Raw genomic sequence first — 27455 nt, 5'->3', positions numbered from 1 at the left:
GGGTAACAGAGTAAGACTCTGTCTCAACAACAACAACAAAAAAATTATCTCTGTTCATGTAAAAGTAGTGGGATGTCAAATGGAAGCAGCATCTGATATGCATTTCAATACTGTCTTAAACAGAAAGTCCCAGGCATTTGTCTTCAACAGACATTATTTGACAGGAGAAAGAGGCTGATAGGATTTTCAGTGTATTCCTAGTTATGAAAAGTAAAAGAACTATTTGGTATTGAGGCGATTTCTCTCATCTTCTAGGAATTTCTGTCTCTTCTGAAGGCCCTTCTCAAAGACTTAGAACACCTAAGTCTGTCAGCAAAGCTGTATCTCAGAGTAGAAATGAGATGGGCCTTCCACAACAAACTACGTCACCAGAAAGTGCCGGTCCTCAGAATACTAAAAGTGAACATGTGAAGAAGACTTTGTTTTTGAATATTCCTGAAAGCAGGTATTTCTTTAACATGTTAATAAGAGTTTAACAGTTGCTGATATTAAATGCCATTTCAGATTGTTAAGATGGTAAAAGGTGCCAGACATATATTGTTAATAAGTTTCATAATGACTCTGCAACATATAGGCAGTACTCCCTTTTTATAAATGAGAAAACTAAAGCTTAAGATTTCAGGATACTAAATGGTTACATTTAGATCGATAAATTCTGTGGCACTAAGAAGAAAAGAAACAATATGGTATCCTTTGGTGCTAAACGTACTGCTCAACAGTTCTGAGCTGAGAAGAGCTCTGTGACTTACTAGCTATGCAACTTTGGGGCGAATAATTAATTCTCTGCAGCTTTACTTTAATCATCTACAAAGCAGCAATGCTAATGCCTCCCCAAGGTGGTTGAGAGATAGGCACTTTTTACCTGCCTTTGTAGAAAGTACCTTGAGATTGTTGTCTTGACAGATGGCAGAGCATGTTGAAAGGGGAGTTAATGTGTACTGAACGATTATTATTGGCTAGATATGATTCTAGGTTTTGTTTGTTTTTTGGAGGCTGCGTGTCACTCTGTTACCTAGGCTGGAGTGCAGTGGTACGATCTCGGCTCACTGCAACCTCTGCCTCCCAGGTTCAAGCGATTCTTCTGCCTCAGCCTCCCAAGTAGCTAGGACTACAGGCACGTGCCACCATGCCCAGCTAATTTTTCTATTTTTAGTAGAGACGGGGTTTCACCATGTTAGCCAGGATGGTGTCGATCTCTTGACCTCATGATCCGCCAGCCTTGGCCTCCCAAAGTGCTGGAATTACAGGCATGAGCCACCGCGCCCGGCCTACTTTGTATATCTTGTAGTTTACTATTGTTTGCTAATAAGCTTCATAATTGCATTTGAGTCATATTATAAGTACCCCCTTTTTTTTTTTTTTTTTTTTTTTTTTTTTTTTTGAGACGGAGTCTCGCTCTGTCGCCCAGGCTGGAGTGCAGTGGCCAGATCTCAGCTCACTGCAAGCTCCGCCTCCCGGGTTTACGCCATTCTCCTGCCTCAGCCTCCAGAGTAGCTGGGACTACAGGCGCCCACCACCTCGCCCGGCTAGTTTTTTGTATTTTTTTTTTTTAGTAGAGACGGGGGTTTCACCATGTTAGCCAGGATGGTCTTGATCTCCTGACCTCATGATCCGCCCGTCTCGGCCTCCCAAAGTGCTAGGATTACAGGCTTGAGCCACTGTGTCCGGCCATAAGTACTCTTTAAAAATGTTTTGGATTCCCCAAAACGCCCTCAAAGGGCATCATACAAATAAGCAACTTTGTGCAATAAAGGCAAAGTAAAGCTGGACACTAGAAAAATGGAGAATATCTTTTTTAAAAAGTAACTTGGAAGAAACGGAGATAGATTTTTTTTTTTTTTTTTTTTTTGCAGACAGAGTGTCACTCTGTTGCCGAGGCTGGAGTGCAGTGGCATGATCTCGGCTCGCTGCAACCTCCACCTCCCAGGTTCACGTGATTCTCCTGCCTCAGCCTCCCAAGTAGCTAGGACTACATGCACGTGTCACCATGCTCAGCTAATTTTTTGTAGTTTTAGTAGAGACGGGGTTTCACCATGTTAGCCAGGATGGTCTCAAACTCCTGACCTCATGATCCACCTGCCGCGGCCTCCCAAAGTGCTGGGATTACAGGCATGAGCCAAGGCGCCTGGCCAAGACAGGTCTTTCTAATAAGATACAAGCTAGTAACTTCAGGATTAGAATACCTTGTATTCTAACTCAATTATTGCCTAGCTGGAGTTAGCTACATTTACTTGTTAACAAGCAACAGACTTAAGAACATTGTAACTCCTGTTCTGCTTTTTGAACAATTAGTTCAGATAAAATTATAGAAATAGTATGATTGAAGGCAAGTTTCTTAGCAGGTACCTTTACTCCAGCTCATGGATTAACAAGTAACAAGTAAATGTAGCTAACTCCAGCTAGACAATAATTGAGTTGTTGCTTCTGTCTCCAGAAGTCACCTTCCTTTTGACTTTTCTTTAGTATATAGCTCTGGATTTGGCTGAGATTCAGAGTATTGCTGATAGAGCCACCTGAGCCTGACTGACCACCATGGTAACAGACTTGTGAGCTTTCTGCAGAAGAATGCATTTAGTTTATAAGGCCATCCCACAGTAGCTGTAGTCCAAAACTAATCTATCTGGATCAGGCCTGATCTTGCGCCAGGCTCCATGTTTGATCCATTCCCTAAATTAATTGCCATTATAAAGGATGGACTCAAAACACAAGTGAAACAATAACAATATGTTTAATTATGAGTGTAATGCTGTTTTTTTTTTCTTCTTTAGGAACAGCATAGTGGAAGATGCTCGGTGTCCTGGATTACCAGATTTAATTGAAGAAAACCATGTAAGTACAATTCCAGTGTGGTTAGATAGCCCCCAGTATGTCATATGTTTATATCATTATAGAATGTAACTTCATAAACCATCCCCAAAATTTCCATTGGAAATCTAGATCAGTCATATAGAATGGTGGTTCTTGTTTCAATGACATTTGGGTCGTTTAAAACCATAGTGTCATTTTGTATTCTTCAACTCATATCAGGATGAATATGGAACCAGTGAACTGGAGCAGAAATCAGCAAACTTTGGCCCCTATTTTTACAAATCATATTTATTGCCGTAGCCACATATTTGTTTATGTATTCTATCTGGCTGCTTTTGCAATACAGTGGTAGAGTTGAGTACTTATCACAGAGACCCTGTGGCTCACAAACCTAAAATATTTACTATTTGGTCCTTTACAGAAAATGTTTGCCAGTCCCTGAGCTAGAGTATAGGTACTTGCTGAGAAACTTGCCTTCAATCATACTATTTCTATTTTATCTGAACTAATTGTTGAAGAAGCAGGATAGTAGGATTTATAATGTTCTTAAGCCTGTGTCCAGGATATCATCCTTCTGTTTTTCTTACATTTAATAGCAACAAGACTTTTAAAATTTGTTCCAAGTAATTGATAATTAAATTTAATGCCATTTTTACTTCTAGGATGTAAATAAGACAAACTTGAAGGTGGATTGTTTACCCAGTGAGGGAATGAGTTTGCCTCTTGCTGGTGGAGTAGCAGATGATATTAATACTAACAAAAAAGAAGGAATTTCAGATGTTGTGGAAGGCATGGAACTGAATTCTTCGATTACATCACAGGATGTTTTGATGAGTAGCCCTGAAAAAAATACAGCTTCACAAAATAGCATCTTAGAAGAAGGGGAAACTAAAATTTCTCAGTCAGGTGAGATATTTAAAATATATTTAAATGAGCCTTTATTAAAGAAATGAACTTGGATTAAGGTATAAATTATCCTATAAGGTCCATTTTACATTAGAGCTAACTATTTAGGAACCTTCACTGTTAGTGAAGACCATGAATTAGAAAAATTCCCTTAAGCTTTTTTTTTTTGAGACAAAATCTCACTTTGTCGCCCAGACCTGGAGTGCAGTCGCGTGATCTCAGCTCACTGTAACCTCCGCCTCCTAGGTTGAAGCGATTCTCCTGCCTCAGCCTCCCCACGTGCCACTGCACCTGGCTAATTTTTGTATTTTTAGTAGAAACAGAGTTTCACCACATTGGTCAGGCTGGGCTTTTTTTCAGTTCTCCTTCTTTTCAACACATATCCCCAAGTCTTTCTTCAAAATATCCTATTTTTCTTCCCTACTGCCTAGTTCTACCTATATTGTTGTGATGGTTCTGCAATAGGAAATGGCTCCTGTATTTTTGTTATAATGTGTGCCAGTTCCACCTGCTATCTTCATCAGTTACTCTGTAGCTGATCTAACTGGGGCCTATGGTAAAACAAGAGGTTATAACCTTGGCCAGACATTTAATGTCTTCCAGCTGTTCTTCATCAGCATCTTCTGGGTACTTTTAATATTACAAGTATGAGATTTGTTTACAGAAGACTCCTTTTATACCAAAGTTAAGGATAAGAATTTAACCAAGAAATTTAACTACTTTCAAAAAGTATAGCATAAGATGGTCTATATTTTTGTCTTAGCATTTGATATGTGGAACTTTTCATATTTTTCAAGGTTTTGTCCATTTCTAAGACCCTCGAACGTGAGAATATTCTTTAAAAAGTTAATTTTTTTTGTTGTTTTTCAGTACTATTTGATAAAAGTCTCACTACTGAATGCCACCTTCTTGATTCGGTAAGTTTTCCAACTTAATTTGACAAGTCCCTTTATACTCTAGATTTGTTTTATAAAATGAATATTGCTTTTCTATTTGTGTACAAGGCTTAAAATGTATATCTTGTCATTGTTTTGCTCACTCACTATTTTTCACAGAATGAAGAAAAAATTTGGTGTTTATATACTTTAAAATATAATATGTTTTAATATTAAACCCTGAAGATATGTTTCTCTATGTGGTTTTTCTATCAAATTTGCTCTGATAAACTGGATACTTAAATGTCTGAATATATTTCTAGGTGATTCAAGAAAAATATAAGGCAGTTTCTGCCCTTCTGGGGAAATCATGTCTATCCCACCTTCAGTCGTCATTGGTTATTTATGTCCTGATATTTTAAGTGACTACTTCCCTGCTTTTACTTCTGGTGACCTCTTGCCTCTAAATCTAGTTCAGACAGCCCTTTTGTGAAGCATTCTGTAAAAGCTCTTATCTCTCCCATGTTAATTTATATATAGCTACAGATGCACATAGGCATACAGTGTTTACATTTCATCTCTTATTCAGGGTATAATATGAATGCATTCCAAAAATATAACTTCAGGAATCTAATTCCTTATTAACTGTAAATTCCACATTAAGTAGAGCTGTCCGATTCATACCTTTGATATGGCACGAATTAAAAGTGCTCTCTTTCCTGCTGTTTATATATAGCATTGGTTTCAGCCCCATCCCAGACATTTTTTTGTTTTGTTGTTTGCAGACAGTTTCACTCTTGCACCCAGGCTGGAGTGCAATGGTGTGATCTTGGCTCACTGCAACCTCTGCCTCCCGGGTTCAAGCAGTTCTCCTGCCTCAGCCTCCCGAGTAGCTGGGATTACAGGTGCCTGCTACCGTGCCTGGCTAATTTTTGTATTTTTTAGTAGAGATGCGGGGTTTCACCATGTTGGCCAGGCTTGTCTTAAACTCCTGACCTCAGGTGAGCCACCGTGCCTGGCCGATATTTTTATTTCAAAGATCTGGAGTAGGGATTTGTCATTTTTTTCTTCATCAGTGATTCTTATGGTTTACACCTCTGGTTTACAGCCTTACCTTGGAATTTTCCAGGACTAACTACTACAGTAGATCAGAAAATGGCCTTGGTTTTATTCTTCTTTAATCTCAGAATGTAAGAAATTCATTCATAAAGCAAATATAGGATCAAACAACCACAGTTTTTGTTAACTTCATGAAACCTGGCAAATACTTAGCTTCCATAAGCCATGAATTCCTTAAAGACCCTTGTGTATCTTGGCTTTCATTGTTTTTCAAAGCTGCCTTTTTTGTGGTCAGGCCCTGGGCTGTCCTGTGTCTCAGGAGCAGAATAAAATGTGTTACTGTGACCCGCATACCATTCTTTCTTGGTTTTAGCCTTCTTTAATCATACACTGAGACCTAGAGGATCAGGGCTTTTAGAATAAGGCCAACTTATGTAAACCTGATTTAACCCTGTTCCCAGATCAAACTCTGAATGATTGATTCTGAGAATATATGTTGTTATAAGTAAATCCAGAGATTACCAAATCATAATATTTTAATATATTAGTAATGTGATTAAAAGTACATCACAATTATGTTTTCTCATTGATAGATCTTAGTACCTTATCATTTAGTCTGATTTTTTTCACTTCTGTAAATATTAATATTTAGATGTCTATTTTAGACCCAAATTATTGCTTGCCCCAGTAGCATAATTTGAACTTGAAGCAGGGCTTGAGGGAGTAAAAAGATCTCAGCAGGATCACACAGTAGTAAAAGGGCTATTAAGTGCTATTATATGGTTTAGGATTTATGGAATCTGTGTAAGTGGCTTAAGATATGGCCTCAGTTTTATTCATTCTGCATACACTGGTTGAGTCCATTTACATATTATTCACATTTTTATACATATATTCTGAATATACCTTTCCAATTTAAAAATAACTAATATACATTTGAAATAAGATCTGCTGGAAAGTAGCATAATCATTGTTGTTTATAATTTTATTGTTATATAGGGAAAATATTTACATGTTTCTTTTTGTTTGTTTTTGAGATGGGATCTTGCTATGTTGCTCGGGCTGGTCTTGAAGTCCTGGGTTCAAGTGATCCTACCACCTCAGCCTCCCGAGTAGCTGGGACTACAGGTGTGCACCACCGCACCCGGTTTATTTATGTTATTTATTAATTTACTATAGCAATGTTGAAGAATTACTTGGTGAAACTCGTGATGGATACTTTACTGACTTCTCTGGATTTGTTCTCCAGCCAGGTCTACAGTGCAGTAATCCATTTACTCAGCTGGAGAGGAGACATCAAGAGCATGCCAGACACATTTCTTTTGGTGGTAACTTGATTACTTTTTCACCTCTACAAGGAGAATTTTGAATTTAAAAATAAATCCATTTTCCTTCACATTATCAATGCTTATATATTCTTTAGACTATTGAAATTTTGGAGAAAATGTATTTGTGTTCACTTCTATAGTATCATATAATGTTTTAATACTCTGTTTATCAAAGTGTATTTTAGATATACTCTTTCTCAAGGGAAGTGGGGATATTTTGTACATTTTCAACACAGAATAAAAAATATACTGTGCCTTGCCTCTCTTGTTTGAAAGGAATAAGCTTAAGGCTAAGTATACTTAGCGCTTATAAACATTCTTTAGTTTAATTGAAATATTAACCTGTGACAGAAGTATTTGCATCTTTTTACACTTTATTCTTAGTTTGAAATCCTAAATTTGTTGACATTGAACAGCTTTGGGTATTACATTTTTCCATAGTATTCTGAGTTTCTTTACATGAGCTTTCTGGATTCCGAAGTCAGTTTGACATGCTGCGGTTTCAAACAGTTCAATCATTAGAGGTACCCATTAAGTCCTTGCCTTTTTGTTTTCATTTTCCCATTGGCATGCCCAAGAGACATTGAGGAGATGCTTTTTACTTTTGAAAAAAATCGTGTCAATCATATAACATATCAGTCACATGAACATTTAAAAAACTGGTACAAAGAAACCCAAGATTTACAGTTAATACAAAGCAATATGCGACACAACAATATTTTGCTCTCAAAAATAAAGCAGATCAGAATAAGACAATGTCAGTAAATGTGATCTTTAATAAGATGTATCACTGAGTTGTTTAGAAAGCTTTCAGCTGTTCATGGCCCTGGGCCATTAGAAAACCCTAGTTTATGTATATTTCTTTTTCCTACATGGCTTGTTTGAATTACTCAAACAAGGAATGGACTCGAACTGGCTTAACAGTAAGGAAATTTATTATTTCACAAGTTATCAAAGTGATTCCAGGTACTTTATAATCAATAGCTCAGTGATCACATCAAGGTCCAACTTTCTGTTCCTAGTTCATTCTGTTATCCTTGATGTCGGCTTCTCCTCTACGGCTGGGTCTTTTTGGGGTCATAAGATGGCTGCTATTGGCAGTTAGAGTTATGTTCTTCCCTTTGGCCTGATTAGACCAACTAATGCCACATCCCCATCTGCAGATCAGTAAGCCAGCAGGGGATTGACTTAAATGAATCAGAATTCCCTGTTGAATCTGGGATCACACCTGAATAAAACCTTGGCTCTTAGGAAACAAGGAATAGATATTGGGTAGGCAACCATCAGTGTCCCCTACTAGATAACGTGCTTGGCTATTGGAGTCTAGAATTATGAGGTATTAGGAAAATTTTTAGAGACAAAATGAAAGAAAACTGTTTTGGACAGAGCAAGAGTTCTTAATGCAGTGTATTGTCAGAGGAAAAAAAAAGTTCTTTTCTACCAAAATAGAATGGGAATTGCTATTTATTGAGGACCTACTATTTGACAGTCCCTTTGCAAACAATATTTTACTTAATGTTACAGTAACTCTATAAGACCTGTGCATTTGATAGACAAAGGAACCAAGGCTCAGAGGATTTAAATAATTTTGTGTAAACCAAGTTCTCTCTTTTCTCCAAAGCTATGTTCTTCCATTTATTTAATAAGAGTAGAAGTCAAGACCCAAATGTTGGGGTAAGGAATTTTTTGGAATATGCTATGATATGCTGCCCACATCCCTCTTTAGCAATAGAGGACTTACTCCTTGAGGTGCAGGAAGTGCTGCTGGCAGCAGCCCTCAGCTAACATCCCTTGTGAGGACTGTGCTGTGTCAGCTGAAGAAAGCCATGTTATCTCAGGTCACATTCTTTCCCAGCTGTCCTATAGTCAGTGACTGATTAAAGTGGGGGTATAAAAAGGCCTGGCCCCCTTGCAGCTCTGAAGAATCCCAGCTTCAGAACTCCCATAGGGTAGGCTAAGTTATTGCTCAACTTCTCCCTCAACCCAATCATGTCTTTCCCATCCCCACATGTACTGATTGCAAGTACACTCCCTCACAAGCCTCTTGAGATCTAATCTCTCTGCTTCCTGGGAAACCCAACCTGTGACAATTACTAATTTAACAGATGTGAAAAGGTAGTATTGTATAAAATATTTTGGGCCTGGTGTGGTGGCTCACGCCTGTAATCCCAGCACTTTGGGAGGCCAAGGCAGGTGGATCATGATGTCAGGAGTTCAAGATCAGCCTGGCCAAAATGGTGAAACCCCGTCTCTACTAAAAATACAAAACTTAGCGGGGCATGGTGGCGGGCACCTGTAATCCCAGCTACTCAGGAGGCTGAGGCAGAGAATTGCTTGAACTCAGGAGGCGGAAGTTGCAGTGAGCTGAGATCACGCCACTACAGCCTGGGTGACAGCGAGACTCAATCTCAAAAAAAAAAAAAAAAAAAAAAAATTTGGTCTTCTATAAGATGAAGTGGTTTTGCCACATCCTAGTTTTGGAATTTTATTAATCTTTGGGCTTGCTGCTAATAAGGGTAGAAAGGCATGGGTAAGAATGTTGACGATGGGAACAATTAAATTTTGAAAGCTGACTATATAAGATACCTTTTTTCTCTGTAAGAGATTTCATAAAAACCAGGGAGATGTTCCTTTATTGATATCAAATTACTGATCTGAAAGCAGCAAACTATAGTTTAGAAGGAGAAATGAGATTAAAAAGCAGTCAAGAAATACACCAGAATCCTAACAATAATTGTCTATAGGTCATCTATAGGTAAACTTTTTCTTAATGCTATTCTCATTTCCTGAACATATTTCCTTAAGAAAATGACAGAATAATTTCCTTGGAACATCTCCTGATTTTAATGAAATTCTGGAAGAGAGAATCTTGAGGTAGTATTTACTTTCTTTCCTTAAGAAAAAGATTTTAACAAGTATAGGAAACCTTGAGGCCCCAATGCAGTATTAATATTGCTGCATATTTTTTCCATTGCACATTATCGAGAATAAACCACTCCAATTAAGTGACATATTGAGACAGGTAATTCACTATAATATTTATTAAGACTTACAAGAAGGATATTGATGAATGTAAAAATTTTCACTCACAGTGAACATAAAGCCTTTACACATGTAAGGTTTAGACTTTTTTTTTAGTCTGCCCCTTTCAGATTATATCATGGTGTATGAAGCGTTGGTGAGGTCTATGTCACCAGAAATTCCCAGTTGGCTGATTTCATTGAGCTGTTTAACCCGATGATTGTACTGCAACAAGTGAGCATCATTCACCGCAACCTTGAAGTGGTCAGATTCAACCAGTACTTGTATCTGAAATGGCATATACATAAACTATTACATGAGGTAATGCATATGTCAGCTGGATTTAGCCATTCCACAATATATACATGTTTCATGTACATGATAGAAACAATTTTTTGTCAACTGAAAGGAAAAAAAAGTCCATTAATTTCAAACCAGTCTGGCCTGAACTCAGGATGTCCAACATTTCATCCTTATCATTCGTGGGACCAGTTAAGATCCAGGGAAAGTAACTTTACAGCAAAAATTCCAAGTTATTCAGATTTTTTTTAAAAGCCACAAATTTATTACAAGGATATATAAGTGAAGCCATAAAGGTGAAGGCTAAGGATTTGCCTGCATAAAAACTTAAAAGAGCCTGGGTGTGGCGGCTCACGCCTGTAATCCCAACACTTTGGGAGGCAAAGGCACAGGCAGATCTCTTGAGCCCAGGAGTTTGAGAACAGCCCAGGCAACATGGTGAAATCCCATCTCTACAAAAATAAAAATAAAAAAATTAGCCAGGCGTGGGTGGCATACATCTGTGGTCTCGGCTACTAAGGAGGCTCAAGTGGGAGTATCGTTTGAGCCTGGGAGGTTGACAGGCTGCAGTGAGCTGTGATCTTTCCACTGTACTCCAGACTGAGTGGCAGTGTGAGACTCTGTCTCAAAACAACCAAAAGTTCTGGTATGGCCTAAAACACCTGAAAGAAAAACACAAAAGTAGGATTCTTTTGGCAAATGTTGTAAAGATTGGTGATAATCAGTTTTGGCAAGGGTAGGAGAAATCTACTCTTCCAATAGTGGATGTTCATTCCTACATCTTTTTGGAAGCAGCAATTTGATAATATCTAAATTGTAAACATACATATTTTAAAGCAAAGATTTCTAGAAGATTTGCTTCTAGGAAGAAAATATTTGTAAGGATAGTTATTACAGTATTTTAGTAAAACATTTCCAGGTTGGAGTGTTTCTATTCTGTAAATTTATATCAGTAGGGTACTAGTTAAATTATCACATCTAAAAATGAAATACTATTGGCCGGGCGTGGTGGCTCATGCCCGTAATTCCAGCACTTTGGGAAGCCGAGGTGGGTGGATCACGAGGTCAAGAGGTCAAGACCATCCTGGCCAACACGGTGAAACTCCATCGCTACTAAAAATACAAAAGTTAGCTGGGCATGGTAGCACACAACTATAATCCCAACTACTCGGGAGGCTGAGTCAGGAGAATCACTTGAACCCGAGAGGCAGAGGTTGCAGTGAGCTAAGATCATGCCACTGTACTCTAGCCTGGCGACAGCGAGACTCCATCTCAAAAAAAAAAAAAAATGCTATTAAGTAACAATATTCTGATATGAAAAGATGTCCACCAAATGTAGACTATGGTCCTTATTTGTCCCTGTTGTTGAAGAGTTTACAGTCCAGCTGTTTTATTTACCACTCTATAGTCAACCCTAACTCAATGCTGTGGACCTAATATTTGTTGAAGCAGTGCTTACAAATAAAAAGCGTGCTGTATGTCAGAAAACACTAGGAAGATACTCATCAAATTGCAATCTTTTGTGAGGATGGGGGAAGGAGTAAAGGAAAGGAAACCTTGTTAATTTTAAAATTTATAAACTTTTCATAAAACTTTAATTTTAGAATAAAAAACATGTAGTTTTGATCTCTATGCCAACTTTTTTTTTTTTTTTTTTTTTCGCTCTGTCACCCAGGCTGGAGTGCAGTGGCACAATCTGATCTCGGCTCACTGTAAGCTCCGCCTCCTGGGTTTGCACCATTCTCCTGACTCAGCCTCCCGAGTAGCTGGGACCACAGGTGCCCGCCACCACGCCCGGCTAATTTTTTGTATTTTCAGTAGAGACGGGATGTCACCGTGTTAGCCAGGATGGTCTCGATCTCCTGACCTTGTGATCCGCCCACCTCAGCCTCCCAAAGTGCTGGGATTATAGGCGTGAGCCACAGCGCCCAGCCCAACTGTGTTGTTTTAAGCAACAAAGTTGCAGTACAACTGTACCATAAAGACTTTTGCCTTTTTTGTTAAAGATTATATTATTTTCATCTCTAGAAAGGCTTAAACTCAGAAGGGTGGCAGCAGTGATGCTGGTGAGGTGCCTGAAAGAAGTGTGGAGTGTGCCACTCCTGGCCATGTTCTCAGCCTGCTGAGCCTGGTCCCCTGGGCAGGGAGAAGATACACTGGTTAGGCACCTTAGGACAGGTGATAAAAACTCATTTCAAGTGCTTTGTGGTTTTAGAGTGATTCCTCATGAGAAATGCACATTATCAATATATAATAGTAGCAATAACTTACTTTGAATGGTTTCCCACTTTCAAATGGGAAAACTGACTGTCTTTCTTCCCTTCCCCAGTTATTATCCAGCTTTGTATTGCAAACAATGACTCTCCTGTTGTTCTCATTGAAGCGTGGGTTAAAGTGGAAGGCAACATCATTCCTTCTCTTGAAATCTAAAGCAATTCTGTTTTAAACCAAAGACCAGTTATTAAAATGATTAAAACTGTATATCTACACGAAGTAAAGAATATAATTTTCTAAAAAGCAAATAATTTCATAATACAGTACCTAGGAAATTTTTCTGAACAGAAAGCAAATCAGAATGGGTTCAAACTGGAAAGTATCCTACACCTGATATTCTATGTACTATCATAAAATCTAAAGGTAAGCAAGACAATATATGTTGAATTTTTTTTGCCTCATTGTCTTCGATCATATTTCCATTCATCTGTAATGCCTCCTTTACAGACTCATGAAAACCCTTCGAGGTTTTCTTACAGAGGTTTAGAGCCACTCTGAGGATACTTTATCCCTTACTATAGATAATGTTTCCTGCTCTTCCAGTTTGCTTTCAATACCTGGTAAAGGCAAGCCAGCTATATAGTTAACAGCCATCAAATGCCTGGCTTCCTCGTAATTAACCAGAAGCCCTAGTTCCTCTAAAACAGCAAGGATGAGATAAGGTAGTTAATATTCAGTATCTTGTTGCTAAGTTGTAAAGTCATGATAGTAAATGTGGTAAACATTCTATGATGTGAGCTGGAACCAATGAAATTGCTAGTTTAGCTTTTTGACCCTGTTCCTTCTCCCTGGATGTTAATGCAAACACAAGTCCTCTTTGACTAACCCCATCCCTGAGTTTCTCAAAGTGTGCTCTATAGAGCAGTAACACCAGAATCATCAGTAGGTATTCTTATTTTAAAGCCAGGTCTGCACTCGAGACCAACTAACAAAGATTCTCTGTATTTTGATTCACCCAGTAAAAGTCACATTCAACCACAAATGATCTTCCAGTGATTAAACTTGTAAGGAAAAAACAGCAATAGAATTTGTATTTGACTAAATATACAATGTTGTCATCTCTGTCACCTTAAGTACTTTTTTTTTCTATGCAGTTCGTCATATAGAATTTGTAGGACTAAGCAACAGTTTTTTTAGTTTACTACCATTAACCATTTCAACCAGAATTAGTTTTGATCTGCCAGTCTCAATCTACATCTCTAGCATTAGAGCTAAACTTTCCAGTGAAATGACTCTAACAAGACAAGGATACCACACTGGGTATTCAGTGTGCATTAGGGGTTGTGGGAGGAGGAGAGCAGATATTTAATCATGAGTGCTGTGTGCACAGGATAAGGTGTGCTGGGTTCTATGTGATGTTGGGAGGAAATACGGATAAGGACATAGAGGATATATATATTTTGTAATTTGCTATGAGACGGGCATTATTGTATGGGGAAGTTCTGTGCTTACAGAAATTGTCTAGGCTGTGTGGAAAGATGGGTTGGCTTAGGATAGTGACTACCATTGCAGAAACAGGGGAGGCTGGCTGAGGTGGAGCGAATGAGCATTTCAATGTGAAATTATCAGATCAGAAGTGAAGTCCATCTCTTGATGGCAGGATGTGGAGCAAGGTGACAGACACTGAGACTGTTTATGGATTCTTGCATAAACCTGTGTACATGGCTTGAATCTGTACCATTTAGGTACTGTTCATAAGACCTAGAGATTCTTCCACTAACCTCAGGCGCAAGCATCCCGGATGGTTTCAGGACATGGCCAGCTTCTTTGTATAATATGTAAATACTACATAACCAGTGGTGACAACCAGGGCCAAGTGGCCCAGGACAGCCATAATTAGCATGTATTTTCCTAAATAAAGCCTCACCCCATCCTAGCCCACCTCATCAATCAAACCACTTCCAATAGCAAAGGTTGATTTATTATGATGAAGTTTTTAACTTGAAGAATCTCTTCAAACCCATAAGCAAATAGTATCTACTCAAAAGACGGGTTCCCAGGCCTACCACTGATCATCTGTAGAACCTGAGCCTCAGTTTTGTCTATAAAAAGGGGAAAGCAATATTCCTTATCCTGCCTTCAACCATGGAGATTAGCTGACATAATACATATCAAAGTATAGAATAAGGTGTGTTACCATTTACTATGAGTGCCCCGATGCTTAGCAAAATTATATGGGAATATGTACGGATTTATGGGATAATCCTATATGATGGTATAGCCAAGATTCTAAATATGTAGTTTTTAAAAATTTTATTAAAATTCAAAATAGCACCGTAAGACAGGGCAAGAAAAAAAAAATCAAAATAGGCCATTCTTTATTCAAAAACCAATCTACAAATAGGGTAGGCTTGTTAATTTTGCTCTCCTTACCTGTTTGCATTAGGCTTCACCGTGCCCAGAATTGTTATCAGCATGCGAGGCACCACTCCTCCAGGCAAAGGCAGGTTATAAGGCACAGACTGGGAATGAACAAGTACATATGGGAGTCATGTTTCTTTAGGGAAAGAAAACGATGTTGCTGAAGTTCCATTACTATTAATATGTGTGAAAAACACATAACTCTAGTATATGCCATCTGTCCAGACTCTCAGGCCACTTTGCCCAGGGGCCAAAGAGATAAGGCTCCTTACATGTACAAATAATTGAAAAGAAAGCCATCAGTAAGTCTCATTACTATGGCCATCCCAATCTACTCATTCATGTTGGCTATTTTTTGGAAAGGCTTAAGCTAGATCTTGTGATCAACATTAACATTTTTGTATCACTCTTAAGGCCCTGTCATGTCACTTGCTTCACTGTGGTTATTCTGCTTCCTGGGGGCAAGCAGCATATCACATACTGGGCTTGTGGGTTCTCATATGGTCTGTACTCACATGGCTCCAGCAGAGTGCTTTGCACGTGGCAGATACTCAATATTTATAGAATGAACACTGTTAAAACTGAGGTTCATTCCACAAATGTTTATTGACCATCTACATTCAAGGTACTGTGAATATCCCCAAAGCTCTATTTATTTATGGCCTCTTTTCTTTCCCTTTTTAAGGCTTCCCTCTGGGTTTAACTATCACCCCAGCCTTTTCATTTTTTGAGACAAGGTTTCAAAAATCCAGGTCTCTGTTGTTGAGGATGGAGTGCAGTGGTGTGATCATAGCTCACTGCAGCCCCGACCTCTTGGACTCAAGTGATCCTCCTGCCTCAGCCTCCCACAGTGGTGGGATTATAGGCATGAGCCACCACAGCCAGCCTATCCAAATCTTTTCTTTCTAGTCCTGATGTGTATTAGTCCTGTACTTCTTCCCACCTGGATTTGCTGCTAGTGCCTCAAATTCAACAAGTGTGAACTAGAATGGTCTTCCCTCCCCCTCCCCCATCAGTTCCCCTTCATGAGTTCCCAGTTTGGGCTAAAGCTTTGCTGATGGCTCTAATTGCTCAGCCTTGAAAAGTCAGTCTTCTATGTCTTCTAAGACATAATCAGTAGGTTCTGGGGGTTCTTCCTCTGTCATCTCTCTTACATCTGCCTGTTCCTTTCCACAGCCTTCATGTCCCCCTCTCTCTGCAACTGACTAACCATCTCTGGTATAGGCCCATCTCAATGCCACCCACTCCCCCAAGTCTTTCTACTCTGAACCGACCTAAAAGGAGACAATGCTATCTTGTGCCATCTTCTGCATAGTTCTGAAATGGTCTAATCCCACACTGGTACTTAGCTCTTTCCTCATATTTATTATATGTTTTATCATCTAACTAGACTATAAATCTGGAAAGGAAGGATCCTGTGGCTGAGATGTATCTGGATCCCCCACGGAGTTATGTTTTACATTTAGAATTCACTTGCTAAGACATATTTTAATTTGCATGAAAATTCAACCCTTAGATCACAAAATTATCTTTAGAAGGTTTCTCAAAACCAGATTACCCTGGTTCCTCTACCTGTTTGCTCAATGACCCTGGACAAATTATATCACTTCTGTATTGCCCCATTTCCCCACATGTGAAATGGGGTTATTAACAGTATCGTATAGGGTGGTAATGGGGTTAAATTAGATCATCCAGGTAGATGCATATTATTGACATGTACTCAGTAAGTGTTAATAATAACCAAAATGTTCTCCATTACTACAATTTTGGTTTATATTAATAAGCAGCTTTATCAGTGCCTTCAAAATATTCATTACCTTCTGTTTATACTAACCACACACAATAAGCTCAACATGAACACTTAATTTTTCGATTCTACCAACATATGCCCATGGCTGGCCCTTGAGAAGTGGCTGTCACAGCAGGTTTAAAGCTCAGGGTCTCCCTGAAGCCCTCTGCATGCCAAGTACATGAAAGGAGGAATGCTATCTCACCAGTGGCCCAGCAGGGGCGCCATAGGGGCCAGTGGCAGGGTAGGCTCCAGGAGCACTTGGCTGTCCAGGAGATGGGTAGGCTCCAGCGCCACTGGGTGGCCCTGGGTAGACTCCAGATGCTCCGGAATAAGCTCCAGGTGCTCCAGGGTAGGCGCCTGGAGGTGCCTGTCCAGGATAAACCCCTGGGGGTGCCTGCCCGGGGTAGGCCCCAGGATAGGAGGCCCCTGGGTAGCCCCCTGCCCCAGCAGGCTGGTTCCCCCATGGGCCAGGCCATCCTTGAGGGTTTGGGTTTCCAGACCCAGATAAGGCATCATGGAGCTGTAAAGAAAGACATAAACAATTACAGGACAGAAAGCATTCTCAAAAGCAGAATTTTCAGGGAAATAGGAATATGTGATCTAAGAAGGAGAGGAATATAGCAAAGGCATTACATGCATATCATTATACTTTTTCCACTTGTTAATAGTTTTGAGTGTCTAAGACTAAAATTAGACGTTGGGGTTACATATGCTTTTTCACTTTGTTCTTGCCTCCCAAGGTCTCAAATCAGGGAGGGCTGCATTTTCATAATTAGCCCAAGTCAGGAGCTAGCGCTCCTCTATTTACAGCACATATTTTTTAATCACTGTGAGAAAAACAATCACAAACATCAGAATGCCCAGACTGTACCGCGCTTCCCGCTACTCAGAGGATTTCTCAGCTCCTGCCAGCAGAGTCCACTCCCTTCCGCCCTGGGCCTTTTGGTGAAAGGGTTACTGTAAGTGAGTCCCAGGCCTTGCTCTGCCTGGCTTTCTTCCCAAATCTGCTGCTGGAAAAACAAGGCTCCAGCTCACAAGCCCTCGTTGGACAAATGAGTCTAGGGGAAGCCACACGGTGGGAGAGTGAAAAGGGAAAGTCATGGTAAAAACAAAACCCCCAACCCTCAACCATGTGGAGTTGATCGAGGGTAAGAAACAGGCATAAAACACTTACCGAAAAATTGTCTGCCATTTTCCTGAGAGAAAGAAAGAGACAAAGGTTATCATTTGATCCTGAAAGCTTTCACCGATTTCCATTAAATTGAACCTCACCACTAGTTCATTGTGCAGTTCTAGTCAATCTCTAGGCATTATGCCTAAGTCAGTAGTGTGGGACCACACAACATCTCCTCAAGGGGCAGGGATGCTTTCCAGCTAGATTGTGAGTTAAATATAACTCACAAGTTTAAACTTCCATCACACTAGCCTGTGCTCTGAATCCTGAGACCAAGAGGCCATACAATGCATGAGGGAGGAGGAGGCAGGGAGGAAGAAAAGGTCCTGTCCCTTTTCCAGGTGAAAAATGTAAACAGTCATGGTTTCTCTTTGGTTCTTCTTCACCTTCCTTCCTTACTCCTTATAAAGGGTTTGGTGTGTTCATCTTGCCCATCTGCCCTCTGTCCCCACTAACTGCCCCATCCCCTCCTCTGGGTTTTTGAAGATCAGCAGTGATTGATTCCTACTGAGACAGGAAAGACAATGACCTCCAGACATAGTTGCTGCCCTGTTATTTATTCCTCTATTTGCACACACTTATGCCTGCTCTTGGTCAGGCACTGCGCAGGCTCTTGTCTAGGTGCGAAGATGAATAGGCCATGATCTGCATGGTCAAAGGGGCCATGGGATCTAAAACTCAAAACGATTGAGCCCACAGAGGTATAGAGTAGAAGGATGGTTACCAGAGGCTGGGAAAGGTAGTGGGGGTGGGTGAGTGGGAGGGCGGTGAGGATAGTTAATGGGTGACAAAAATAGTTATAATGAATGAATAAGGCCTGATATTTGACAGCACAACAGGGTGACTATAGTCAATAATTTCATTGTACATTTGAACATAACTAAAAGTATACTTGGATTGTTTGTAACACAAATAAATGAGAATATGAATGCCCCATTTTCCATGATGTGATTATCATGCACTACATACCTGTGTCAAAACATCTTTATGTAGCCCATAAATATATATACCTGCTATGTACCCATAAAGATTAAGAATTTTAAAAAAAGCCAAAGGGCCCACAGTCCAGCAAGGCAGATGAGATGCATCCATGGAAATGTGAAATAACAAGTCACGAATGCTATGAGTTAGAATGTGTGCTGTAGGAATTCAAACGCAGAAAGCTTACTTCTAAGAAGGAAAGGAAAAGTGCTGTTGGAGCTAAGCCTCAAAGGGCAGCTGAAGTTTGTATGTGCTTTCTTTTTTTAAAGGTACTTGTTATTCCAAATAAAATCTTTGGCAGTACAACAAACTAAGGTGAAAAAATTCAGGCAACGTGAAAGAAAAAAATATTTGGGTGTAAGATGCTACCAAAGAGGGTTTGCCTTGCCCAAAGCTGCCACAAGGGGTGGTCTGGAGACATCAATCCTGCTTTCTCCTGTTCCTTCCCATGTCAAGGCTCCTAAAGCACAAGATGCTTCACAGCTGTTGCAGGTGCTCCAGCTGTGAGGGGAGGAGGGCAGTTGGGCCCCTGAGGCATGGGTGAGTTCTTCCTAAGCTCAGGATCACCTGTGCCATGGCCTGAATTACGTAGACCTTGAAACAACCAGAATATCCTTGATTGCCTACCTGTGATATTTACTCAATCACTTTTAGAAATGACATCGCCCCAAGGGATTCAATAAATGTCCACTACTTGATTCAAATGCAAGATATTGGCTGGGCGTGGCTCATGCCTGTAATCCCCAGCACGTTGGGAGGCTAAGGTGGGCGGATTGCTTGAGCCCAAGAGTTCAAGACTAGCCTGGACAATATGGCAAAACCCTGTCTCTATGAAAAATACAAAAATTAGCCAGGTGTGGTGGTGCAGCCTGTGGTCCCAGCTACTTGAGGGGCTGAGGTGAGAAGATCATTTCAGCCTAGGAGGTCAAGGCTGCACTGAGCTGTGATTGCACCACTGCACTCCAGCCTGGGTGACAAAGCGAGACCCCGTCTCAAAAAAAGAAAGAAAGAAAAGCACAAAATATTACATTTTTGTGGTAAAACTCAAACAGGCAGAGCTCCTCCTAGAGCTTAACATGCTTCATTTATACACACTGGATATTTTATACAGGTTGAGTATCCCTTATTTGAAATAGGACCAGAAGTGTTTCTGATTTCCTTTTTTTTTTTTTTTAGATTTTGGAATATGTCCATATACCCAGTTAGGCATCCCTAATCTGAAGAGCCAAAATCCAAGACCTCCAGTGAGCATTTCTTTAGAGCATTACCTCTGAGCATCATGCAGACATGCAAAAAGTTTGGGATTTTGGAGCATTTCAGATTTCTGCTCTGGGGATGCTCATCCTGTACTATACTGCTATTATTTATATTATAGTCAGACATTACCTTTGACTAAAATATTTTTGCACCTTTTTTTTTTTTTTTTTTTTTTTGAGACAGGGTCTTGTTCTGTTGCACAGGCTGGAGTGCAGTGACATGATTTCAGGGCTCACTGCAGCCTCCACCTCCCAAGCTCATGTGATCCTCCCACCTCAGCCTCCCAAGTAACTGGGACTACAGGCACACAACACCACACCCAGCTGAGTTATTTTTTTCGTAGACACCAGGTCTCACTATGTTGCCCAGGCTGGTCTCAAACTCCTGGGTTCAAGTGATCTTCCCACCTCAGCCTCCCACCGTGCTGGGATTACAGGCATGAGCCACCACATCCAGCCACACATCTCTTTTTGAACATGGTCATTCTGAAACCTATTCAGAAGTGGTTAGGTTATGACCATGCCCATTTTCCAACCTAGGGAACTGCTGGCAGCTTGACAGGGAAGTCACGGTGACTCCAGCGGTTACTGCATCTTTCATTTACTTTTTACATCCTGTAGTGCTTGGCTTTTTAAAGCAAAAGTTGTGAGCTCCTCTGCATGTGCCTCCTTCCCCAAAAGGCTGCCACACTATTGTATAAGAAACTGTGTTGCTAGAGGAGGGGGAACTTGAGAGAAGAGTTGTTACAGAAAAGGAAAATAAATGAAAATTTTTAATTCAGGAAAAGAAAGTCTCCCTCATTTTGGATGCCAGTAGGAAACAATCTTGAACTTCAAGGTGGGCAGAAAGCTTAGTTCCTTTAATTACACATACTTCTTCCAGCCTAAGGCAACATATCAAAGACCCAGCAATAATGTTATCAACATTTTGATTTCTTTTAAATGTCCTCATTGCACAGGAGCTTATTGTAAACCTCAGGACCACTGACACTTCAGGTCAGATGCTTTGCTGTGGGGCACTGTCCTGTGCGCTGTAGGATGTTCAGCAGCATTGCTGGCTTCATTACATATGCTGCCAGAACTCCAGCACACCACACTCCAACTTGTGACAACCAAGTGTCTTCAGGCCGGGTGTGGTGGCTCACACCTGTAATCCCAGTCATTTGGGAGGCTGAGGCGGGAATACTGCTTGAGCCCAGGAGTTCAAGACCAGCCTGGGCAATATAGCGAAACCCCAGTCTCTACCAAAAAAAGGAAAAAAAGATGTCTTCAGACATTGCCAATATCCCCTGGGAGCAAAATCATGGCTAGTTGAGGACCGCCAATCTAGCTAGTTAGCAGTGTATCCCTACATGAATGTACACACGTGGTTCCACAAAACCAAAAAGGTAGTTTCAATTGTTCAAACTAGCCTGAATTTGCTTTATAAAGGGTCCTAACATCACTCTATTCAAATTAAGATGTGTTTAAAGGCTGATTCCAACCAGAAAGTCAAATAAAGAAGGCATTTCCATAATTTAATATTTATTCTTTTCAAAGCCTCCGCTCAAGCATGTTTAGTTTATTTTCCAATCTAACCAAATCCAGTTTGGGAAACAAAGCAGCTCTCACTGCATTTCCACTGTTTCAACACCACCTTGGAGAGCAGTATAGATTCTGTCTCGACATATTAGACAAGGCCACTAGAACCTGGCATTTGTGTGGTGCTTTTCAGCTTATAAAGCATGTTCACATACCTTATCTATTTTAGTTATAATGACAATCTTTGTGGTGAAATCTTGTACTGTCCTGCCATCTCGCTGTCCAGCCTGGGACATGAATCATCCCTTTGTCCAGCCTATCCACACTGCAGATGCTACCCACCCACAAGTTACTTAGTAGCAGGCTTGGTTATCAGATCAAAAAAACAGTATATATAGGGTTTGGTACTATCCATGGTTTGAGGCATCCACAGGGGGTCTTGGAATGCATCCCCTGAAAATAAGGGGGAGACTCCTGTGTTCTCACCATAAGGAAACTGAGGCTCAGAGAGATAACATGGTGGCCCAAAGTCATCTGTCATTGGCAGATCAAGGAGTAGGGCTCGTGTCTTTTTACTCCTTATTTAGGCTCATTCTACACCAATAGAAAATATCACACTTTGAAATTTTAAAGTACAGTCCTTTGAAAGTGTTAATTACTTCACTGGGAAATTAATTCTCTGACTAACTCATCTGTAACTACATAACACACTGAAATTGTAAACAAAATTTAAAAAGGATTGTGTTTTGGTCAGAAAACTAACTGGGTGATTCATTCAAGCACAAAATAATATTGAATATTTAATACAAGAATGCCATTTTGTGTAGTCACTTTGCTAATTATAACCATATTTTAACCAATAAAGTGTACTTTCCAAAAATTGGGTATGTACGGTTTTGATTATGTCAACTTCCAACCATGAGATTTCTTTTTTGAAAAGCATTATAGGCCGGACGCAGTGGCTCACACCTGTAATCCCAGCACTTTGGGAGGCCAAGGCGGGAGGATCATGAGGTCAGGAGTTCGAGACCAGCCTAGCCAACATAGTGAAACCCCATCTCTACTAAAAATACAAAGAATTAGCCAGCTGTGGTGGCAGGCACCTGTAATCCCAGCTACTAGGGAGGCTGAGGCAGGAGAATTGCTTGAACCCGGGAGGCAGAGGTTGCAGTGAGCCAAGATGGCACCACTGCACTCCAGCCTGGAAGACAGTGCAAGGCTCCATCTCAAGAAAAAGAGGAAAAAAAAAAAAGCATTATAACTGATTCTCTTTTGAAATCAAGATTATTAACCTCAAAACTTCCAGGAAAACAAAAAAGACATCTATTCAGATAAATATCATCCTTACTTGCCTGAAAATTTTTTTCGTTTTTCTTTTCAGATGAGTAGTTTACAGAGAGAGACATACAATCAAATGTCAGAAATCCTCCCACTCTACAGACACTATAGATATGTGAACCCCATCCTGGTGTTTCCAGGATCAGATAATTTTGAAGAGTCAGAGGGAAAAAAAAAAAAAAAAAAACACTTCAAAAAATAAACTAAAAGTAGAGAAATACTAGCTGGGTCTCCACATTTGTAAACACCTACAGTAAGCAGTTCAGTGTAGCTTTGGAATAAGGAATTTAAACATGAGTTAGACTACAGACCATTTTAATCAGTTAACTGGTAGCTTTTCCCTTTAACAAAGCGTAGCTGCGCTATGCTATTCTAGGCCCACCCAGCAATCAGTCTGGTTGTCTGGGTTCCCAGGAACACTTCTGAAATTTCTGCTCATAAAGGTCCCTGACCTGTACGCAAGCTGTAACGGAAGAAGACTGTTTCCTGAGCCCCTAGGCACTGCCCCACACTGCTCCTCAAGTAGCACAAGAGGCAGTCTACTTTCTGTCCTTGCTGAAACACAGAGCAGGACTTGAGGAAAGCCCATTTTCCAAAGACAAATTCAGTGATGCTAAGTTGGAATAAAGAGAACTGGTCCTTTCCTAGGATTTCTTTCTCATCATAGCTCCCTGGCATCAAGGAAGGTAGAGTTACTTTCTGCTTCTCAGTGACTGATTTTTTCCCGCTATGGAAAAGCTGAACAGGGGTCAAAAGAGAACACATGACACTTAGTCAATAGCGAACTGGAAGTATACAGCAAGCACTGCCTAGCCTGGCTCTCAAGTTACCCACTCAGAATTTAATGAGAAGATCAGTTCAGGCACCAGACACAAGGAGCTACCCTTGAGTGGGAGCCTGTGTCCCAAACGACAGGAAAGAAGAGCTATGTTTGAGATCAGTTACCGCAAGTATCAAGTACGTAAGTTTACAAGTCACTTGGCATTTAAGGTCAACACGAGATTCTGAAGGCATACTACATGAACATAGGTCTCGGCTGCAGTTAAGGTTTATAGTCTGGCTAATGAAAGTTCTATGTAAAAAGGTACCTAAATTATACATGAGACCAGCATTAGCCTCTTGACCTCACTAAGTGAAAAGTCTTTATAAAGCACCTATGCATATTTGTAGCACAGCGAACTATCATAGATTAAAGACCTCTTAACAGAGCAAGACACCTATTCTACTTGGACACAACTAGTTTTCAGGGTCAATCCATCAGGCGGTACTTGTCCTCTTGTGCTTCTTACGTAACTTTTGAGGCATCCTCCTAGCACTTCTAAGTGCTAAATATTCAAGGACCATCATCAAACTTCTCCCCAGAATCTGGACTAAGTGCTGATTTTAAATGTCACCTCTAAATATGAATTTAGGAAGCTGCTTAAATCCCCCAAAGATCAAGGATGGGGTATGATCATCCCTAGAATGAGAGACCCTACCCTAAGGATTTAGAGTCAATGTCTAAAAGGGAGACCATTGTTGGAGAAAAGTAAATGATCATTATTCAACTTTACCTTTCGTGGAAACACACAATTTCCTAGCATGAAATGTTTATAAACTTGAGGTAGGCCAGGCGCAGTGGCTCAGGCCTGTAATCCCAGCACTTTAGGAGGCCGAGGCGGGTGGGTCACCTGAGGTCAGGAGTTCGAGACCAGCCTGATCAACATGGAGAGACACCCCCATCACCACCACCACCATCACTAAAAATACAAAATTAGCCGGGCATGGTGGCGCATGCCTGTAATCCCAGCTACTCGGGAGGCTGAGGCAGGAGAATTGCTTGAATCCAGTAGGCGGAGGTTGCAATGAGCCGAGATCGTGCCATTGCCTGGGCAACAAGAGTGAAACTGCGTCTCAAAAAAACAAACAAAAAACACAAAAAACAAAAACCTTGAAGTAAACAAATCAGAACTTTGGAAGCTGACGACAGCTTTTTCTTCTCAAGCTCTGTGCCCAAGTGGTTCATTGTATCAGCCTCATTTTCTTCAGAATTAACTGAGCCTTCTCCCATTCCTTTCCCACAATCCTAGAAACAGCCTGGGTCACTGAGGTCCAGGTGTCCTCATTGTGCAGCAACCCAACTCCCAGAGTCACTTTACAAACATTCCGCAGTCTCTGGAATCGGCATGGCTAACTTGAAGGGTAAGACTGAGGCCTAAGTCCCAGCCTCCACCATGCGTCCCCGATTCCCTGGCCCTTAGCGCCTACTTCTCAGAGGGCAATCGTTTTAGTGTTTCTATTTGAGCACCCAATAATTCAGAATAAACTCTCAAACATGTTTTGGGAGTCCCCCGCTAGGGCTCTGCACACTAGGACCAACATTCTGCCACACCCAACACTTCCTCGGCACAGACAGTCTGGGCAGGGAGGAGCATTTGATTCGGAAAAGCTTAGAGTTTGCAGTCTTCGCTAAGCCGGGTCATGCCCACTCAGGCCATGGGGCAAGCACCATTTCTGTGGGATTAGCAACCAGAGAGGGGCTGCAGCCCGGCCGCAGCTGGTCCTCGTGGAAGAACTCATTCGCGCCCCACAGAGAGATCTCCTCCGAGTCCAGCCTCAGCTGATGCTCAAAAGGGGCCGGGCGAGCCAAGCTGTGGGTTCCGGGAGGCGCCCTATGCAGTCCTCAGAAGTCCCTTCGCTCCCCCGCGGCCGAGCTCTGGGGAAGGGTTACCCGGCCCCAACCCCAGTTAGAGAAACTGGAGCGGCCGTCTGGTTTGCTGAGCGAGTCCCTCCGCCTCCCCTCGCAGCGGGACCTGGCAGGACTGGGGTGACCAGACCGCGGCTCTTCACCGGATGGGGCTTACTCCGGGGCCGCAGAGCGCAGCCGGCGGAGGTGCGACGGCGGTGAAGCCCTCGAGGCTCCGCAGAAGGTGGCCCGTGCCGCCGCGGGGACGTGTGTGGGTCTCGGAAGGCGCTGCCAACATTTCCCGAGCGCCAGCGCCCTCAAGAATCAAAGGCGACCGCCCCGGGCCCGCCGCCCCGCACCCGGAGGGCAGAGCACAGGCTGTGGGGCTCTCCGCGCGCGTCCCGGCCTGGTCCCGGGGAGCCGAACCCCTCCGAGCCGCGCCCCAAGCAGCGCCCGGGCGCCCTCACCCCTGCCCGGCCGGAGCCGCGTCCCCAGCGCCCCGCGCCGCTCACCGCTCGTTGGCTGGTTCCGGACGGCTGCTAACGAGGAGGTGCGGGCGCCGGCGGGGCGGTGGCTCCGAGCCTCAAATACTCCCAGCGCCGCCCGGCCCGCCTCTCCCGAGGCGGGGCGGCTCCCCTGCCCAGCCCAGCCTCTCCCCGGACCATGCTGGGCGAGCCCCGCGTCCGCCTGACACCCCGCGCCGCCGCCGCAGGGGCGACCAGGAAGCTCCCGACGGGCAGAGCGCGGGCTGAGGGGCGCGCCCTCCGCCACCACCGTTCGGTTCCGTGGCGCTCCGGGGGCCTGGGCTGCGGCCGCGTCTCTCCCCCGCCTTCTCCAGAATCACCTGAGTGAAGAATTCACTGAGGGGAATTCAATTAATAGGTTGCTTTATTTGTAGAATACAAAACCAAAAACCTTTTCAATGTCTATTGCCTAGGGAACTGACTACAAATTGACTACTTATTCTAGATCAATAGGCCTAGTCTCAAAGCAATTCCCTTATGAAGCAATTAGACAACTCTTTAACACATTTTGCACAGGAAATTCACATTATATATATATCCTCCTTTTAACTTCACCTTATGTTTTCGTTGGAAGAAAGAGATAAGTATTATTATCTCATTTTTACTCTCAGGGTGCTATAGTCTGAATGTTTATATCCCGCCAAAGTTCATATGTTGAAATCCTAACCCTCATGGTGATGTGTTAGGAGGTGGAGGCCTTGCGAAGTGATTGGGTCATACGGGCAGGGTCCTTATGAATGAGATCGGTGCCCTAATAAAAGAGGCCGGAGAGAGACCCCTTGCCACTTCCACCATGTGAAGACACAGCCGGAAGGCGCCCTCTGTGAACCAGAAAGCAGGCCCTCACCAGACACCAAATCTGCTGGCCTGGGGATTTCCCGACCTTCAGAACTGTGGGAAATAAATGTATATTATCTATAAGCTACCCAGTTTATGATATTTTGTTACAGAAGCCCAAACAGACTAAAAGAGAAAATGATTTACTTATCCAAGCTCACTCATGTCTAGGAACAAAATCCAGAAATCCTGACTCTTAAACTTTATCTGGAAAAGCACCAGGTCAAAGAATCCTTGCAGGCCAAAACAAGGATCTCTGAGGAAAAAAAAAAAATTAAGGGGGGTAAGGGAAGAATCTTTGCAGGAACCGGCTTATGTAACCTATGGAGAAAACCAGTTATCATCTGGTTCCTAAATAATTCCTGTAGCCCTTATAGTAACCAATTAATAACATAAAGATAAATTATTTCCTGCAGTTTTTCAGCTTAGGGATAT

At 41.7% G+C, this 27455-nt stretch overlaps 2 protein-coding genes across 4 annotated transcripts in view; one reads left to right on the top strand and one right to left on the bottom strand.

The window, feature by feature from the left end:
• DLGAP5 (DLG associated protein 5) overlaps nucleotides 1-7230 on the top strand; it is a 42359-nt gene extending 35129 nt beyond the window's left edge. Inside the window, exons 15-20 of one of the 2 annotated variants that reach the window (XM_015143736.3) lie at nucleotides 256-445; nucleotides 2769-2829; nucleotides 3471-3714; nucleotides 4585-4631; nucleotides 6686-6776; nucleotides 6898-7230. In XM_015143736.3, the coding sequence (XP_014999222.1) occupies nucleotides 256-445; nucleotides 2769-2829; nucleotides 3471-3714; nucleotides 4585-4631; nucleotides 6686-6776; nucleotides 6898-6917 (653 nt within the window). In that variant the 3' untranslated portion in view covers nucleotides 6918-7230. The remainder of the gene's footprint in view (nucleotides 1-255; nucleotides 446-2768; nucleotides 2830-3470; nucleotides 3715-4584; nucleotides 4632-6685; nucleotides 6777-6897) is intronic. The other variant, XM_015143733.3, reaches the window with a different exon arrangement.
• Nucleotides 7231-10002: 2772 nt separating this feature from the next.
• On the bottom strand, nucleotides 10003-26217 carry LGALS3 (galectin 3). Of its 2 annotated transcripts, none has more exons than XM_015143706.3 (6): nucleotides 26127-26217; nucleotides 17899-17920; nucleotides 16927-17244; nucleotides 14945-15033; nucleotides 12569-12734; nucleotides 10003-10285 (listed from the first exon to the last, which is right to left on the bottom strand). In XM_015143706.3, exons 2-6 carry the CDS (start codon nucleotides 17914-17916, stop codon nucleotides 10130-10132), a joined length of 747 nt encoding a protein of 248 aa, XP_014999192.1. In that variant the 5' UTR covers nucleotides 17917-17920; nucleotides 26127-26217; the 3' UTR covers nucleotides 10003-10129.
• Between the last annotated feature and the right edge of the window lie 1238 nt (nucleotides 26218-27455).

This window comes from Macaca mulatta, chromosome 7 (genome assembly GCF_049350105.2).
Source record: "Macaca mulatta isolate MMU2019108-1 chromosome 7, T2T-MMU8v2.0, whole genome shotgun sequence".
In the NCBI taxonomy this organism is placed as follows: Eukaryota; Metazoa; Chordata; class Mammalia; order Primates; family Cercopithecidae; genus Macaca; species Macaca mulatta.
Note: the sequence above shows the minus strand (reverse complement) of the source record. Positions and strands in the feature narration are given on the sequence as shown.

Coding starts and splice junctions, on each gene's coding strand:
- LGALS3 (XM_015143706.3), bottom strand. Junction 12,735..14,944: donor GTGAAGCCTAATGCAAACAG/GTAAGGAGAGCA, acceptor GGTTTAAAACAG/AATTGCTTTAGATTTCAAGA. Junction 10,286..12,568: donor AAAGTGGGAAACCATTCAAA/GTAAGTTATTGC, acceptor ATGCCATTTCAG/ATACAAGTACTGGTTGAATC.